The 15,011-nt window shown below is 39.1% G+C and overlaps 1 protein-coding gene across 2 annotated transcripts in view; it reads left to right on the forward strand.

The window, feature by feature from the left end:
• The window catches only part of LOC100642860 (alkaline phosphatase), a 221,775-nt gene extending 210,619 nt beyond the window's left edge, over window positions 1-11,156 (forward strand). For both annotated transcript variants that reach the window (XM_012315244.3, XM_048411195.1), the window contains exons 8-9: window positions 900-1,021; window positions 6,523-11,156. In XM_012315244.3, the coding sequence (XP_012170634.3) occupies window positions 900-1,021; window positions 6,523-6,915 (515 nt within the window). In that variant the 3' untranslated portion in view covers window positions 6,916-11,156. The remainder of the gene's footprint in view (window positions 1-899; window positions 1,022-6,522) is intronic.
• Window positions 11,157-15,011: the final 3,855 nt, after the last annotated feature.

The following is a 15,011-nucleotide window of genomic DNA, read 5'->3' on the forward strand; positions in this document are numbered from 1 at the left end:
GCGGAGATCGGCTGTTGTTCAAGAGGATTCGACGCCGGGAACGTTCGGAATGTTTTAACATAGCTTCGACTAAACTCCATGTAGCCTTCTATCGGTGTTCTTCGATCTCTTCCCTTCTCCGCCTCTGTGTTGGCTTTGTGTAGAACCATATACCGTCTCCTTTTGTTCCACGATTTTGTAAAATCAAGAAACATCCTGTTCTTCCACTCATTTCTTGTCTATTGTCGTGTTACAGCTAACACGGTTATGAATAAATTTACTGCGAATATTAATAATTACAAACTACATTAAATTAAGTTAACTAACAAACAGAAAGCCCTGGAGAAAGAGCTCGAGCCCAAAGTATTTGCAGAATCTCGCTTTGTGAATTTGCGACTGAGAATGTTTGGGATATTTTATCATGTACTTCTACTTGTTTTACAGAGTGCCGTGCTCACGATCCCGGATTAAAATTGTTATCGAGTTTGAAAGAGCTAAGAAGATCAGTAGAAATATTGATCAAAGTGAAACGAAATGAAATTCTATACTTTAACAATGGAAAGTTATCGAAGTTGATACTCATTTACCTTGACGAGTAAGCTCGCATTTTCTATATGCCTGATGGATTTCGGCTAGGATTGCTTTCAGCATTCATCATTCGTGAAACTAAATTGCAACTATCCATCATTCCGGCAAACAACGTCGTTAAAAGTGATCGAGTTCTCTGGCGCGAATAAAAAGCCAGGATATCTCATTGTTCTCGCTAATCCTTAACTAGGAACGTTGATTTTCCGTGAAATAACGACTTAATGATACCCAGCCGGGTACTTCTTTTAATCGGTCGGTGCTCGATGTACAACGCTCGGTTTCTATACGTAGCTTTGATTGATGAGCCGATCGCATGTCCTTTTTTGCTTCAGGTTCTGACAGCAAGGTGTCGGATCTTGATGGACAACCGTATACAACGTTATTGTACAGCAACGGACCTGGGTACACGCAGCCGAGGAATATTTTACGAGAAGCTGGCAAGGATTCTATTCAGGTAAAAACGGCCGGCTCATATTCTCGCAAAGATATCGTGTCTGTTTATTGGATCGGAAAATGATCGCGCTGAAATATCGAGGGCACGTTTAAAAATCCATCACGCTTTGTCGAGGGGTTCATTCGCGAAATATTCGATGGAACTCTTTCGAACTTCATATATTCCGTCCTCCATCGTCCTCGTTCCCACTTTCATCCTCTCATTCACATTTCCGTTTTCGAGACTCAATGGTCACCGACGATCGGTTGGTTTTCCGACCTGATAACTTTTAATCTAACCACGAGTCGGTGATCTCTTTTACTTAAATATTCTTGAAATGTGTATAGTCGGTACGTATTGTAAATTCGAGTCTTTTGTTATCGAAGAGTGATTTAAAGCGAGAAACTTCTCGCGAGTGCAAAGGAACTTACGGAACTTACTTTTGTAGCAGATCTTAATTAAAGATAGAGTAAAAGGACGAAGTTTGAGACAGTCTGAAAAGAAGGTTTTTGTTTATCGCGTTGTAGTACGATATTCATAGGAAAGTACGGTACGGTATAATACTCAACGGTGAAATACGGTATTGAAAGCTTTATCACGCGTAACGTTCGCGTTGTAAATCAACCAGTAGACGGCTTCAATCCCAGATAATAAATTCTATTTAAAAAAGCAATTCTATTTCGTTGGACGTATTCGTGAAAGTATCCCAGTTTCGCGATATTAAACGCATATCCGACGCTCTCCAGCATCGGTTGTTGGTTTAATTCTTCGGATATGTCGCACGGACTAACTAGAATGATCGTTACAAAGCGGAGAAAATTGGAAATATTAAAATCGCGCGAACAGGCCACAGCATCGTTCTATTCTCTCGTAACGTTCGTTAATATTTGCACATCGGCCAGCTGAAAGTTTCGTGTTCGAATGTATTGCTCGTAACGGTGGCTGGGTGTTTCGAGCGTCGATTGATCGAACACAGAAAGAAATGTCACGTAGAGTCGCGCAATTATACGTTAATTAGTGTGGAAACATTCCGTTCTTCAAACGAAAACGTTCTCGAGTTTCCCTTTGCCTGTTTCTGGTTGAGGCAAAAAAGAAAAAAAAAAAAAAAAGAAAAGAAATGCGATTCAGCCTTAATAAAATAAATGGTAACCCAGTTTCACAAAAATAAAGCGCGTTTTCATAAGACTTATGCAAAAGAGGAGGAAGAAAAATTGGAACGAGTGGCGAGTACATGGCAAGGAGAGGCGGAGAGAAAATGAATAGAACTATAAGAGTTTTACGTTCATTAAAGTGACCGTTCCCTTCGTAATATATTTGTCCTTTTTTTTCTAAACCACTTTAAATATACGTGAATTTTATTAAAAATACACGTTGACGACGATCATGTTATTTTATTATTACTCTTTTTGTTTCCAATTTGTTTGTTTTTCGCAATTGCATAAGCAAAAGCTTCATTGATATCGTTTGAGATATTTTATAATTAATTGGTTGAAATTAAACCGTTAATTTAGTTGCGTTAATCGCAGCTTATTATCAGAGGAATATCGTCTTTCCGCGTATCATATCATGAACGCGATAAGCAATAATCGTTGCCACCGCAACCGATCCGCAATCGGAATTTGTAGCACGCACTATAAACTTTCTTCCTGTGTCTCGGAATGGAAAATCAATTTTTACGAGTCTCGTTCTTGAGGCTTCTATGACGGGCGTGTACGTTGCGTATAGAAGTTGAAAATGTTTGGAAAATTGACTCGCTAAATAACTCTTGCTAACTTGATTATTATATATAATTATGATTATTATACATTATTATATTATTATATTATACATTATTATATATTAAAATACGCAATGTTTTGGATAAATTATCAATCCGATGAAAATTTTAAAATATTCAGAAATGTTGTGTTGTTTTGAGTTCAAAAATACGTATTTCACTGTTATTTTACATATTTACTGTTTATTTACTTTACTCTTATTTTACTTCAAAGCTGCATCGAATTTTGTTTTTCTTCCTGTATTGAATCTATCAACATTTTATGCTATTATTTCCTCGTATTTACATTTTAAATTAAATAACGAACGTTACATATTTTGTTCAAATATGTACGCAGCCATCCTGTCAGAGACAAATGGAAAATTTCACTCCTTTGTCGTTTAATCAAAAAATCCCGAGAGATGTAGGTCATCAATTCAGAAAATCTGTTCCTTCCTTTACATCTCTCTTCTCGTTCGAATCTCTTACGTTCTATTCACATTTACCTACCACTAAAAATCCACCACGAACATTTCTATTTACGCCTCCATTCCTACATGCATAGATACAGCTAACAGTAAAAATCGTTGCAAAAGTAGCGTTACCGCGGGATCGATGAACGAAATCGCTGGTTAAGATCCAATCATCTGCCACTCGAGTATTTCCTTTGCGATCTTTTCAACTGAGATAAGAAATCCAATTTTATTCCGGCCTGTTCATTTCGGCAAGACGAAATGGAATAATCAAACGAGTATTTTTTATTCTTTTAAAGGAGAAAATACATTTAACTGATCGGGTCTGATTGGCTAATTTGGTCGAGCGGCTGTTCCGTGTCACGATAACTCTGTTTACTTCGCGTGGAATATCATTTCCGTTTATCAACGAAGATCGACGGTTTTAGACGATGGAGTGCTTGGAGAATCGTTCGATTCGAATGGTCCGATGATGGATGGCAACTGCATAGCTGTGCGATATTTAAGCTTGCCTCCCGGGCGGACAATAATTCCATGAGATATCGTACTCCGCCGCGCCGCGTAGATTTCGACCACTATTGCGGAACGATCGTAAGAGAGCTAGTTCTCCCAAGGGATCGCCATCCCGTTTACTTCGATTCGACGCTTTACGACGGCTTTTTAACCTTCTCTTCTCTGACCTATAGCGTCGCAGTGCACTGGTAGCTGGTGGCTCTGTATAATTCAGCGAAGAGTTTCCCGGATCATGGGGCGAGCTGACGTATTCATTTGTTATTTATTCCACTATCGTAAAACCCGGAAGATTTATTTTTTGAACGTACAGGAGCTTAATTTTTCGGCGGACGATTTGATTTTCTCACTCTCTTGTTACCAATTTAAACAACACTTTGACAATCAGCTACTGGTGTTTTACGCTTGTAACGATGTTGGAAAATACAATATTTGTCAAAAAGAACGAAAGATATACCGATGAAGTGGATTTTTAAATAACGCTACATGTACAGTTGGCAAATATATTTTGCCTAGTACTGCGCATACGAGCTATCCCATTGGTGTCGTACTTTTAATTAAATACTGTATTTGACCGGTGCCTGAATTTATTGTCAAATTCGGTTCATGAAATTCTAAAGCCGATGAATTTACTTGTTTATACGGTTCTTCATCATAAACGATCGATTCTGAATAAATAATCCAACAAATTAGATAACTTATTAATCAATTAATCAATGATAATTAACCGATTCGATTCTAGAATTGGCACTACAGATATAAAAAATTGACTTTCGATCGATTTTCTCTTTTCTGTTACTTTTCTCTTGTACGTATCGCGTTACGCTGTTTAAATAATGTTTACTATAATACATCATAACCCAACGATAATGCTGTCGGTAAATTGCACGTTTCCGTCTTGTAATCCTTGACTCATCGCTAGACGCGGCGGTCAGTAGAATCCAATGACACGGATAATAAAGCAAAGCTGTTACATGAGAAATTTCGTGAGCAACGGGAGCAAAATAGGTCGAGGTGTTCGAGTTCCTTCGATTCGATCCTTTCCGGAACGCCAGAAGCTTCGGAAAAATCTTAGGGAATTCTTAGACAAGAACGTTTTACGAGAGCAACGTCGTCCACATGGGTAACCTGTCATAAATTACGCAAGTGTTCCGTGCAAAGAACTATAGGAAGAAATGGACTTAAAACGATTCCAGCGGTCTCGATGCATTCGTCTTGAACAGCTCTGTAGAATTCGAGATATTATTGGAATAAATGAAGGAGTTTCAACCTGAGTCAAAGAAAAATTACCTATAAGTCTATGATTAGTATCCGATAAAAGCAATGAAATGACAAAGTAAAATTGTAGCTTACACGAGTGCCATGGAAACAACACGGTTAAGAAATTACCAGGGAGAACGAAGAATTTCCAAACTGGTTCTTTAATTTCTTAAAATATATAAAAACATCGCTACACAGTGTAGATACTTGTTCCAACTTTTTCCGAGACAAAGCTCCGTATCATCGTGTCTAGATGATCTTTACGAGCGGGCAAGATCTTCCTTTATACGATCCATCTTTACCGCAAGATTCCCCGCAGCTTACACGAGAAAGAACACGGAACATTAATCCGTCCCACGCGTTCCCCTACGGTCAAATCACCCTTCTTACCCCTTACTCACATCCACGCTGTATATCTACTCGACAGCAAAGTTCCAACTCCATAAAAGGCGAACTAAGTAGCGTTTCGTGATCGCCCGCGGATCCTTCGATGGACGATCGGAAGAAAACTGTGTCGACGTATCTTTACTTTCTACGAAAGTTTTGCGCGTGCCGATTTCAATTCCCGACGAGACGTAATGCTGCCGGGCCTTTCCAGCTCGATGAAAGTTTTATACGCCGTATGCTCGATAGAAGTACCAGCTAGCGGCATTGCTCGTTTTCTACACAGGCGAAGATTTCCACCCGTCGCGCACCGCGCTCTAGGATGCACCCTTTCATTCGATCGCGGGGGTTGAACGTGTTAAAGGGGTTCGTCGACCGTTTCGACCGTACTCGCGAAAGTACCCTCGTGAAGCACATTTTTTTCTTCTTTTCCCTTTGCCTTCTTTTTACCTACATTTCTTTCGTTTCTCTTGGGGGTTGTAAACAAGGAGAAACCAAAGGGCGGAACGGATCGAAGAAACATAGCCTGAAGCTTCGGAAACGTCGTAATGTCGGTTTCTATCGGCGTTGCGGAGAATATCAGTTGCTCGTGCATCATAATTACAAGCTTGAAATTGTAGGCTTGGTTTCGGTAACGAGGCCACCGACTGGAATTTCGTTCACGCCGGGAAATCGCGGTACTGGCTCGAAATTTATGACGTGATTTATCGCCGCTGTTCCGCGATTATCCTTTCGACGCGGATTACGAACGGGTTCACCTCAGCAATAAGGAATCGACGCTCACGTCGTATGTAGTACCTCAATTGCATGCGAAATTTTCAGACTATGCGATTTTATACTGAAGCACCTGATATTCAAGTCAATAGGTAAGAAATATTACGGTGTATAAATAAATTTGCTATCGACATAAATTATTTCGCTTGGCAAATGGCCATTAAAATGAAAAACGGCAGCCCCGTAAGTTGTAAAATTTCACGGCTATTAGTCGAGGCAAATAAATCATTGCATTTTCTTAAATTTACAAATACCCAAATTTTGTACAAAAAATTCTTATTACAAAGTGCATATATAAATATATATGAATTAACGCAGAAGCTGATCCATGCAATTAACGCTGGAACGTTGATTTTGGATTGCAGACGGCTGGAGTACCACGTGCCTGGGCGACACACGGCGGCGAGGACGTGCCAGTGTTCGCCATCGGTCCTCTAGCGAATGTCTTGTTCTCCGGTAGCGTCGACCAGAGCTATATACCTCATGCGATCTCATACGCCTCCTGTCTGGGTCACCACGCGAGCCGCTGTTCCCGAGATTCCATATCCAGCAACGACACAATGAGCGCCCCGATAAGCTGTCCCTCGGCGGAGCCGAACAGCGCCGCGATATCCAGCGATGTGATGAATGACCAGGCCAGAAATCCACCCACGAAATCCGGCGCGTCTCTCGAACCGGCTGGCTTCCATTCGCTAACCAGTGTTCTGCTGCCCCTTATCCTTGCCATTCCACCATGCCTGCTCGAGGGAACGAGTTAATGCCCGTTAGAACCTCTTCCGGTGAATAGTTCTCAGTTACGTTCGACCTGAACCACCCCAAGGAAGCTTTCGGATAATCTGTCAGGATAAAGACAACAGGTGATCCTAATGATTTCTCGAGCTGGTCTCGTATTTCGGGATTAAAAAGTTTGAACATCGAAAGGCCATTCGAGCGGATGGAACAGCAGAAGATTCTTCTGGTTTGGGTTTTGAATCGTAACTCGATCGAATCAACCGGATGAGGGTAAACCGAAGGTCTATTAATTCTTTCCTTCGTCTTGGTGGGAATGATCGCGGAAGCCTCGTATAAAACGAGAGAATAAGTGGCTTGTGAAGAGGATACGGAAAACGAGTACCAGGAACTAAATATATTCGAATTTCCGTGCGCACGGATACGAGCGAATAATTTATCAACTTGGCTCTCGATACGTCGAGCCCTCGATCGACTGTAACGCCTATTCTCCGGTGGAAGCTGTTCACAAAATCCAGGGTATAGATTAAACGGATGGCTAATGTACGACGAGGGGCTGTCTCTTATCTTGTACTGGTTGTTACGTCACCTCGAGGGGAACGGGATTAATCCTGGCCCCGGGAGTCTGCTTCTTCCTAGAAACAGCCTTCCATAAAACGTGTATACCCATGTGGATCGAAGGGGACCTTCGGTTAATCAGCGTCAAGAGTCAATAGACGATCTCGCATACTACGCGATCCTGAAGACGTTCCAAAACGGTCGAACGATCGACTGGAAGATTATGGGCCAACCGTTCGAGTAGCGGGCGTGTCACACGTTTCACGCCGAGCGTTTTGCAAACGGGGACACACGATGGAACGTGAAGTGGTAATTTGTCGTGGAGCGGAGGTGTGTCCAAAAGGTTTTCAGACTCTATGGAACGACGTGCGAAAGCTTTCCGCCTATCTCTCCCTCTCCCCCCCTCTCTCTCTCTCTCTGTCTGTCCCTCTCTCCCCTTCTCTCTCTTTCTCTCTACCTCCCTTCCTCTCCCTGCCGCGGTTCTGCTCACTTCGGCGAACAGTTAATGACGGTTCTTGCCTAATTTCGCAAAGAATTTAGTGTTACCCGGTGAGAGGGTGGGAATCCAAAGCAGTTCAGAGGACAATTTGCGACGATAATGACTATCCCAAGGCAGCTCGGTGAACTTCGCCGACTTTCAAAGCTTTCACAGAATCTAAATGGGGTTTACAAGTGCTACGTGACGAGGATACTTCATCCGAGATCGGCGAAGAGTTCCCCGATAGACTCGACTCGGTTCGATTAAAGGGGTGTCAAACGTGTAGATCCGGACGCGATCGCCGAATGAAAGTGTCGAGAAAGTTGCTCGAAATTCGTGAAAGTAATTCTTACAAGAGTGATGTTACGTTACGTTGCGTTACGATGTTTTTTCTCGGTTTGAAAAGTGGTTTTGAAGTGTGGTGTGTAATAGGCTAAGAATATTATTCATATATATATAAACTTACAGATATCGCAAGAAATACATCGATCGGTTGGTCGTGCCAATCGTTTCATTGAATATTTTCGTCCTATGAAAATTTTAGTTCGTCGATTTTAATTCTGTAACGATGAAAATGAAAAGAATGGAGGGTCGATAAAATGGATATTTCCATGGGGAAATATATTCTTTTTTTTTTTACTATTTTTATTTTTTAGTTTCATCGAAGTTGAAAATACAATCCATCTCAATTGGTCGAACAATTTGCACGAGTGGGAATAGATTGTAAATTTGTATGATAGAATGGAATTATATCATCAACAACATTTCAAGATAATTCTACTAATATCGTGTTTCGAAAGTACTTGATACGTAGAAACGTGTCCAATTCGTTTGTTTAATTTGTTGAAATTGTTCTACAGTTATACGTTATATAAAAATCGAAAGATCGATTTAACTATCTTTGACCGAACAAATTGACTTTTCAAATAAATTTTCGGGAAAACATACATTATAACAATAAAGTTATGCCGCAAACAGATGAAATGCAAATAATATCGGAACTGTTATAGCGGGCCCCCTCATTAGCATTTGAATGGAAATTTTGAGATTCGAAAACGAGCGACTGTCGCTGGGACTCTCAAGAAAAGCGCGTTTAATTCAAATGTATGATAATTCGCTCTGTGATATCGAGTTTAATAGCAATCTCTCGTCATCTGGAATTTTCAGGAAACATTCAAACTTCGTCTCTTTTTTTTTTTTGATCGAATTTTGATCAAAGCAGTGATTAGATCGATCGTGTTTCCCATAGAAATGCAAAAAACGAGGAGGATTGAAGGGAAAATAATCGCGATCGATCAAATCTGACACAAACGACCATTTGCAAAATCAGATTCACTTTGATCCCGGATTACTATCCACGTCAAAAAGAAGATTTTCGAGGCATTGAACCATCGAGATTTCAAAATTCTTTAATACACAGTTTAATACACAAGTTCTTTAATACACAGTCGTCATTCGAATCTAGGTAGAACAATGCGTCGTTATTACGAACTATTCGAAATTTTAATTTCAAATATCTGAAATGATTTTAATATTTTAAGCGATCAAAGAGATACATAGTAATTTGATTTTGCATAAATTTGAAATATATCAGACGTTTTCACGCGATGATCTCAATTTTTCTTTACTTTTATTATACCTTTACATCTATATCAATACCTGGTGTTCGATCTATAATCAGCATATCAGAGAGATTTATTTGAATATGATGTTTTTCCATAAGCTCCCTACCATTGCGAAATAAAATCACCGAGATTGTGCGCAAGCCGAATCGAAGATTTTTCAAAAATAAGTGTTTCTACATTGCGAATCACTCTGTTGAAAATTTCATAATGTATAAAGCGCGGGAGTCGATATTTTCGTCGCACGTGTTCATTGAAACGTTCTATTTTCAACGACTGCAGAGATCAGCTACAAATTCTTCGATACACGTACTCGTCGGAAACTTCATTTCGACTTTGGATATTTTCAACTTTGTTGTCAGCTTCCCATTAGACTTGGTATCAGAATCGTTACCGTTGGCAAGAAACAAGTTTATCTAAGCGTAAATTGTTGCTTGCGAGGGAAGAACGTTAGAACAGGGGAAATTCGTTTTCGAGATATCGCGAAGGGTAAGGTATTTCGTAGAGGCGAAGCTCGTCTCGTTTAATTCGTCGTAAAAGAATTTCTCGTGCGATGATGAAATACACGAATAATACTTTAAACGCAAATGATACTTTAAGATAACGCTATAAAACCAAATATATATGTCGTTAGGAGGAAACGCTCATAAGCGCTTCTTTTTTATTTTTTATTATATTTGGAAATACAATTTCTGTTATTCTGTATTTTAATTGCCCAGCTTCAAATACTTTGTTTTAACCCTCTATAATTGGATTCTGTTTGCTTATGTGAAAAACGAATTAAAATTGATTACATTTTCTTAGTTTTATTTCAAAATTACAAACGAATTATTTTCAATAACAATTTTCAAGTCAAAGTGCAATCCTCATTGCAGAGGATTAATTCTGCAAGAAATTATTTGCTCGGAACTTTTGACATATCGCTAGCGCTTCTACCTCTATTCATTTGCCTTGTTAACGTTTGTCGCTCCTTGTACGTAGATTCCACGAATCATGTTTTTGCATGCTTACATGGCACAAGTGCAACGCGCATGGACGAACTAATCAATTTTCGATTAGTAACATTGCAATCGTGATAAAAACTCGAGTGAACGTTTCTTTGTGATGTGTATGTATTAGATACATATACGAAGATATCTGATAACCAGACGACGTAAATTGCTGTTACAAATTTTCTCCAGTTGAATTACTAGCGAATGCATTTGTTATTATTATCGTTATCTAATTAGAATTTATCGTTAAACTCGATTGAAAGTTATTATTACTCGGAGATTCTTATTAATATTATCGCAAATTTCAAAATTATGTTCGTTGCCTGTTATTATACGAGACTATATGATAAAATCGCTATACTTTATAAAATACTCGGTGAAATAAAGATTTTCTTTTTTAGAGGATTCTTTGTTGTCCTTAGGTCGTTATCGCAAAACGAAGTTTTTGGTCGAAAAACTAGGGTAGAGTTTATGCAAACGTCAAACGCTAAGATTTATGCACAGCTGCACCAACAGACAATGATGAAACAATAGACAGGCATTCAGGGAAAAACAAACTTGGTCGTGAAGTTTCGAGAAAGATTTCACGAAGTTAACAACGAAGCTTTAAGCAGGGGGGGGGGGAAAAAGGAGATTTGTCGAGCGTAACTGTAAAGTTTGAAAAACGACTGTTTCAGCTCGCTACCGAACTTTTGAAGAGGGGCCAAACTCTTTCATCCAGTGCTTTTTTGCTTTGACATCCTCTTAAAAATTGTCGTTCTCCGTGTTTCTTCGTTTATAATAAGCGTTGTTGGTGTTATCCTAACACCCAAGCTAATCCCTGTTCTGTTCATATATCAACATTATATATAAGCAGCGTACCTGCAGACGTGAAAATTGAAAGAATAAAAAGCATACGGTCTATCGATTCAGCTGTGGCATTAGTCTCGATAGTCGCATACGGCGTAACGTAAAGCATACAGGTATTTGTATTGTTGATTATCTCAATATGGTATTATTTATAAATATCACTACGTTCGAACGCTTATCGATATTCTATACTTTATTAAATTCAATATTTAAAAAATTGTGAGTCTAAATTACGTTTCAATAATTCTGTACGAGTTTATATTTTCTGTACTTTAAAAAGAATGTCGTACGAGAACGGTGTGGTACGTATGTAACCCAGAAATACAAAAATGGAAAGTAAGAAGATAATGTAGGATTTTCTATGGGACGAAATAAGCTCGAGCTCTGAACTTTAACGTAGATCATCGAATACTTTTTCCTCTTTCTGTAGAGTCTACATCACCATAGCCATGTATTTCCATGACAAAAGAGGAGCAAAGCAACGTTATTATTAAGAGATGGATATGAGAAGCTAGAATTAGAAGACAATATTATAGAATTTGAAAAATCAACTAACTAACTAACAAATATATATAATATCGAAGAGCGATAATAATCGCATATAAAGCTTACACATGTCGGTTTTAAACATACAACATCCAGGTTAAAAACCCGAAATGAACCAAAAATTGAATTAGAAAACTAATACATTCGTTGTAATAAATCTCGAAATTAGAAGGTTGGTTGGCGTTAGAGAAAATGGGAAGAGCAAATACTCTTTCTTATTAAACTCACGTATACGGCGAAATATCACTAAGTACGCAGATCAGCATCCAAACACGGCGTAAATTTTGCACATTCGCCAAACATACATGTGTTCGCAGGTTATCCTTCTTTAAACATGACTAGCCAAACTCTAACAAACAAGCGACTAGTTAGCCAATTTCGACAAACAATAGTTACAAAACTATCAGCGTAATATACACATAGATCACCGATACGGGTCAACAACCGAGAACGATGGAAAATATTTGTTCGTGCAAAATAATTCGAAAATCGAGAACACCGAGCATTCGTTTCAGTAGATTTTTAAAAGTCTTTCGATCTTTATTCACTATAGGTAGAACCCTATAGTCGACTGGGGCGGAATTCACTGATGAAACTCATCCGTTACCACGAGGTATCAAGGGAATTGCAAGCGAACAGCCAGCCTAGAGCTCCTTTTACCCTTCGAACCTCTATATCGTTCGTTATCCGAGTGGAAGATAACGTTTTCAACTATCTTTCGTCGTGGAAATACCTTATGCTGCATCGATGTATAAACCATTCGAGCGAAGAAAAATCCCTATGGTGATTCTACGTTTGCAATGACACGAGTGTAGGATGAAAAAGGAGGAGGGTTAAGTACAAATATGGCATTCGCTGTTGGATTGAAACTCTGAAAACTGAGAACTTCTTTTGATAACTCATCTCCTGTAACTCTTTCCATTGCTACGTTTCGTTTACACGCGTCGTTTAGCAGCTTTCCTATTGACATCTTGAAGATGTTCCTTTTAAACGCTCTTTTCATGCGATTCTCTTTTATTTTTAATTTTCGACTGTGTCGTAGCATTGAACGATAAATTATTGGATACTTATCGAATCGAGAACGAACGCCTTTTTGAAAAATTGGTCGCTAAACGTATTTGAGAAATTTTATTTTCAAGGAAAATAAGAATGCGTCGGGGAAACTGATCGATAAATTTACTCTAAGGACTTTTCTCTCGAAAATACAGAATTTGGATAGACTAGGCGTAGAAAATATTAAAACGGAATATTAGTTTGCAATTGGGGTGGAACTATTCCAGTGATATAGAAAAAAGTTCTGAAAAATTTCATCAAAAGAAAACGTATTACGTTTTTCCTATGCTGTCGCTAAAAGCAACCATGTGGAACCAATACCTTTAAAGCGATAAAAAACGCTCAAACGAAAGGACCGTTCGGCAGCTCCGCGCAGATCCACGCAATTTGTTGCACGATCTTCGCAGCGGCCACACGCTATAAAAGTGTTCCTTTCAGCACAAGAGCGAACCAGCGTGCACTAGTTCGGGAAGACAACGAATATTCTTGCGTTTCTTCTGTGATCGTTCAAAGACAACGCGCGATCAGGATACAGATACTCTGCAAGTATCATCGTCTGGATCTTTTGTTACGATCTGTTTTACAGCCACCATGTACTTACGATCTGCTCATCGATTCGATAAGAGGACGGTTTTGAACGCTAATAAAAGCATGTAATAAACGTATCCCTCTTCTTCTTGTTGGAGAACGCGCCGTAAATATAGCACAAACAGTTTTTGTGATCGATGTAAAACGATCGTGTGTATCTTAAACCGTATGGGATCTTAAACAGATGTCGCTTGCGAAAGGTATTGAAATTTTGGTGACTCGCCGATGCATTGAGTTATAACGATAACAGATAACCGCAACTTATATTTGTTCTTTTGATCGAATGCATGAAACGTATTTTAAGACTATCTGGGAAGGTTTAAAAAAACTCTTCCTGTTTTAGAGGCGGTGAAGCTTTCTTGAAAGAGGTTAAACATCTCTGTGATGAATTCTTTTATCTCCGTGACACATGCTCGTACAAATAATATATGCCGATAGCAAGGACCAAATGAATTTAAACGATTCGAATAATTTTTTGTTCAGCAAAGATCGGCAAAAAATCGATTTTTGTGGCCTAACGCGGAAATTAGTCTGATCTGGTAAACGTGAAATAGAAAAAACTCGGAAATTATTCTGGTCCAATGAACGTGAAATAGAAAAACTCGAGTAGGATTTCACTCGTCGGAAAATTTTGAGATGACGAAATCGAGCGGGCCGGGCTCGTGATTGGATCGAATTATACGAGATAGAACTGAACGGTCGTCAGTGACCCACGACCTTTAAGCCCTTCGTCCTTTTCCTTTCTTTTATTTCGAACGAGAATTACCTCATCGTTTACTATCGCGTAAAACTGAAAATTAATTTCAGGTTGTATGAAAGAAAAGCCAGGGTTCGATTTGCATTTTCATCGGTGTAAGGCGCGAAAGATCATACATTTGAGTGAACTGAAAATTAATTCTGACCGAATATCGATGCGGGTAGACAATTAAGGCTGCCTCGATGAGAAAAGGACGGCCGTATAATATTGTTTCTCGATCGGGCATCGTTCGAAATCGACGAAAACGAAATCATAGCGACGCTTCACGTTGAAGGTTAATTAACTTCCTATGTCCTGTGGACGGACAATGCCTGGCGTCGACCTTTCTACCTCTGAACCATTCAGATTTGCACACTTGGAGAAACCAAGGGAGGGGGATAGAAGAGCTAGTTGAACGCGCCCCTATGTCTCCATCGATGATGTATTGATTATTTGATAGTTAATTTTCAGCGATATTCGTGTTCAGTATCTCGCATCGAAACGGGGAAACGTAATTACAGGTAATTAAATATTGAATATCGGTATCGATATTCATCAAAATGAAAACAAGAACACGAGAATAACGTAGAGGTGAGTAGAAATAATAACAGGGGCAATAAATAAACCAGTGGTTTGTTGGTTGAAGGATGAGTGGAGAATGAATATTTAAACGAAAAGTTTAATTTTCACAGGCCAATATTAT

Source organism: Bombus terrestris, chromosome 12 (assembly GCF_910591885.1).
Source record: "Bombus terrestris chromosome 12, iyBomTerr1.2, whole genome shotgun sequence".
Classification (NCBI taxonomy): domain Eukaryota; kingdom Metazoa; phylum Arthropoda; class Insecta; order Hymenoptera; family Apidae; genus Bombus; species Bombus terrestris.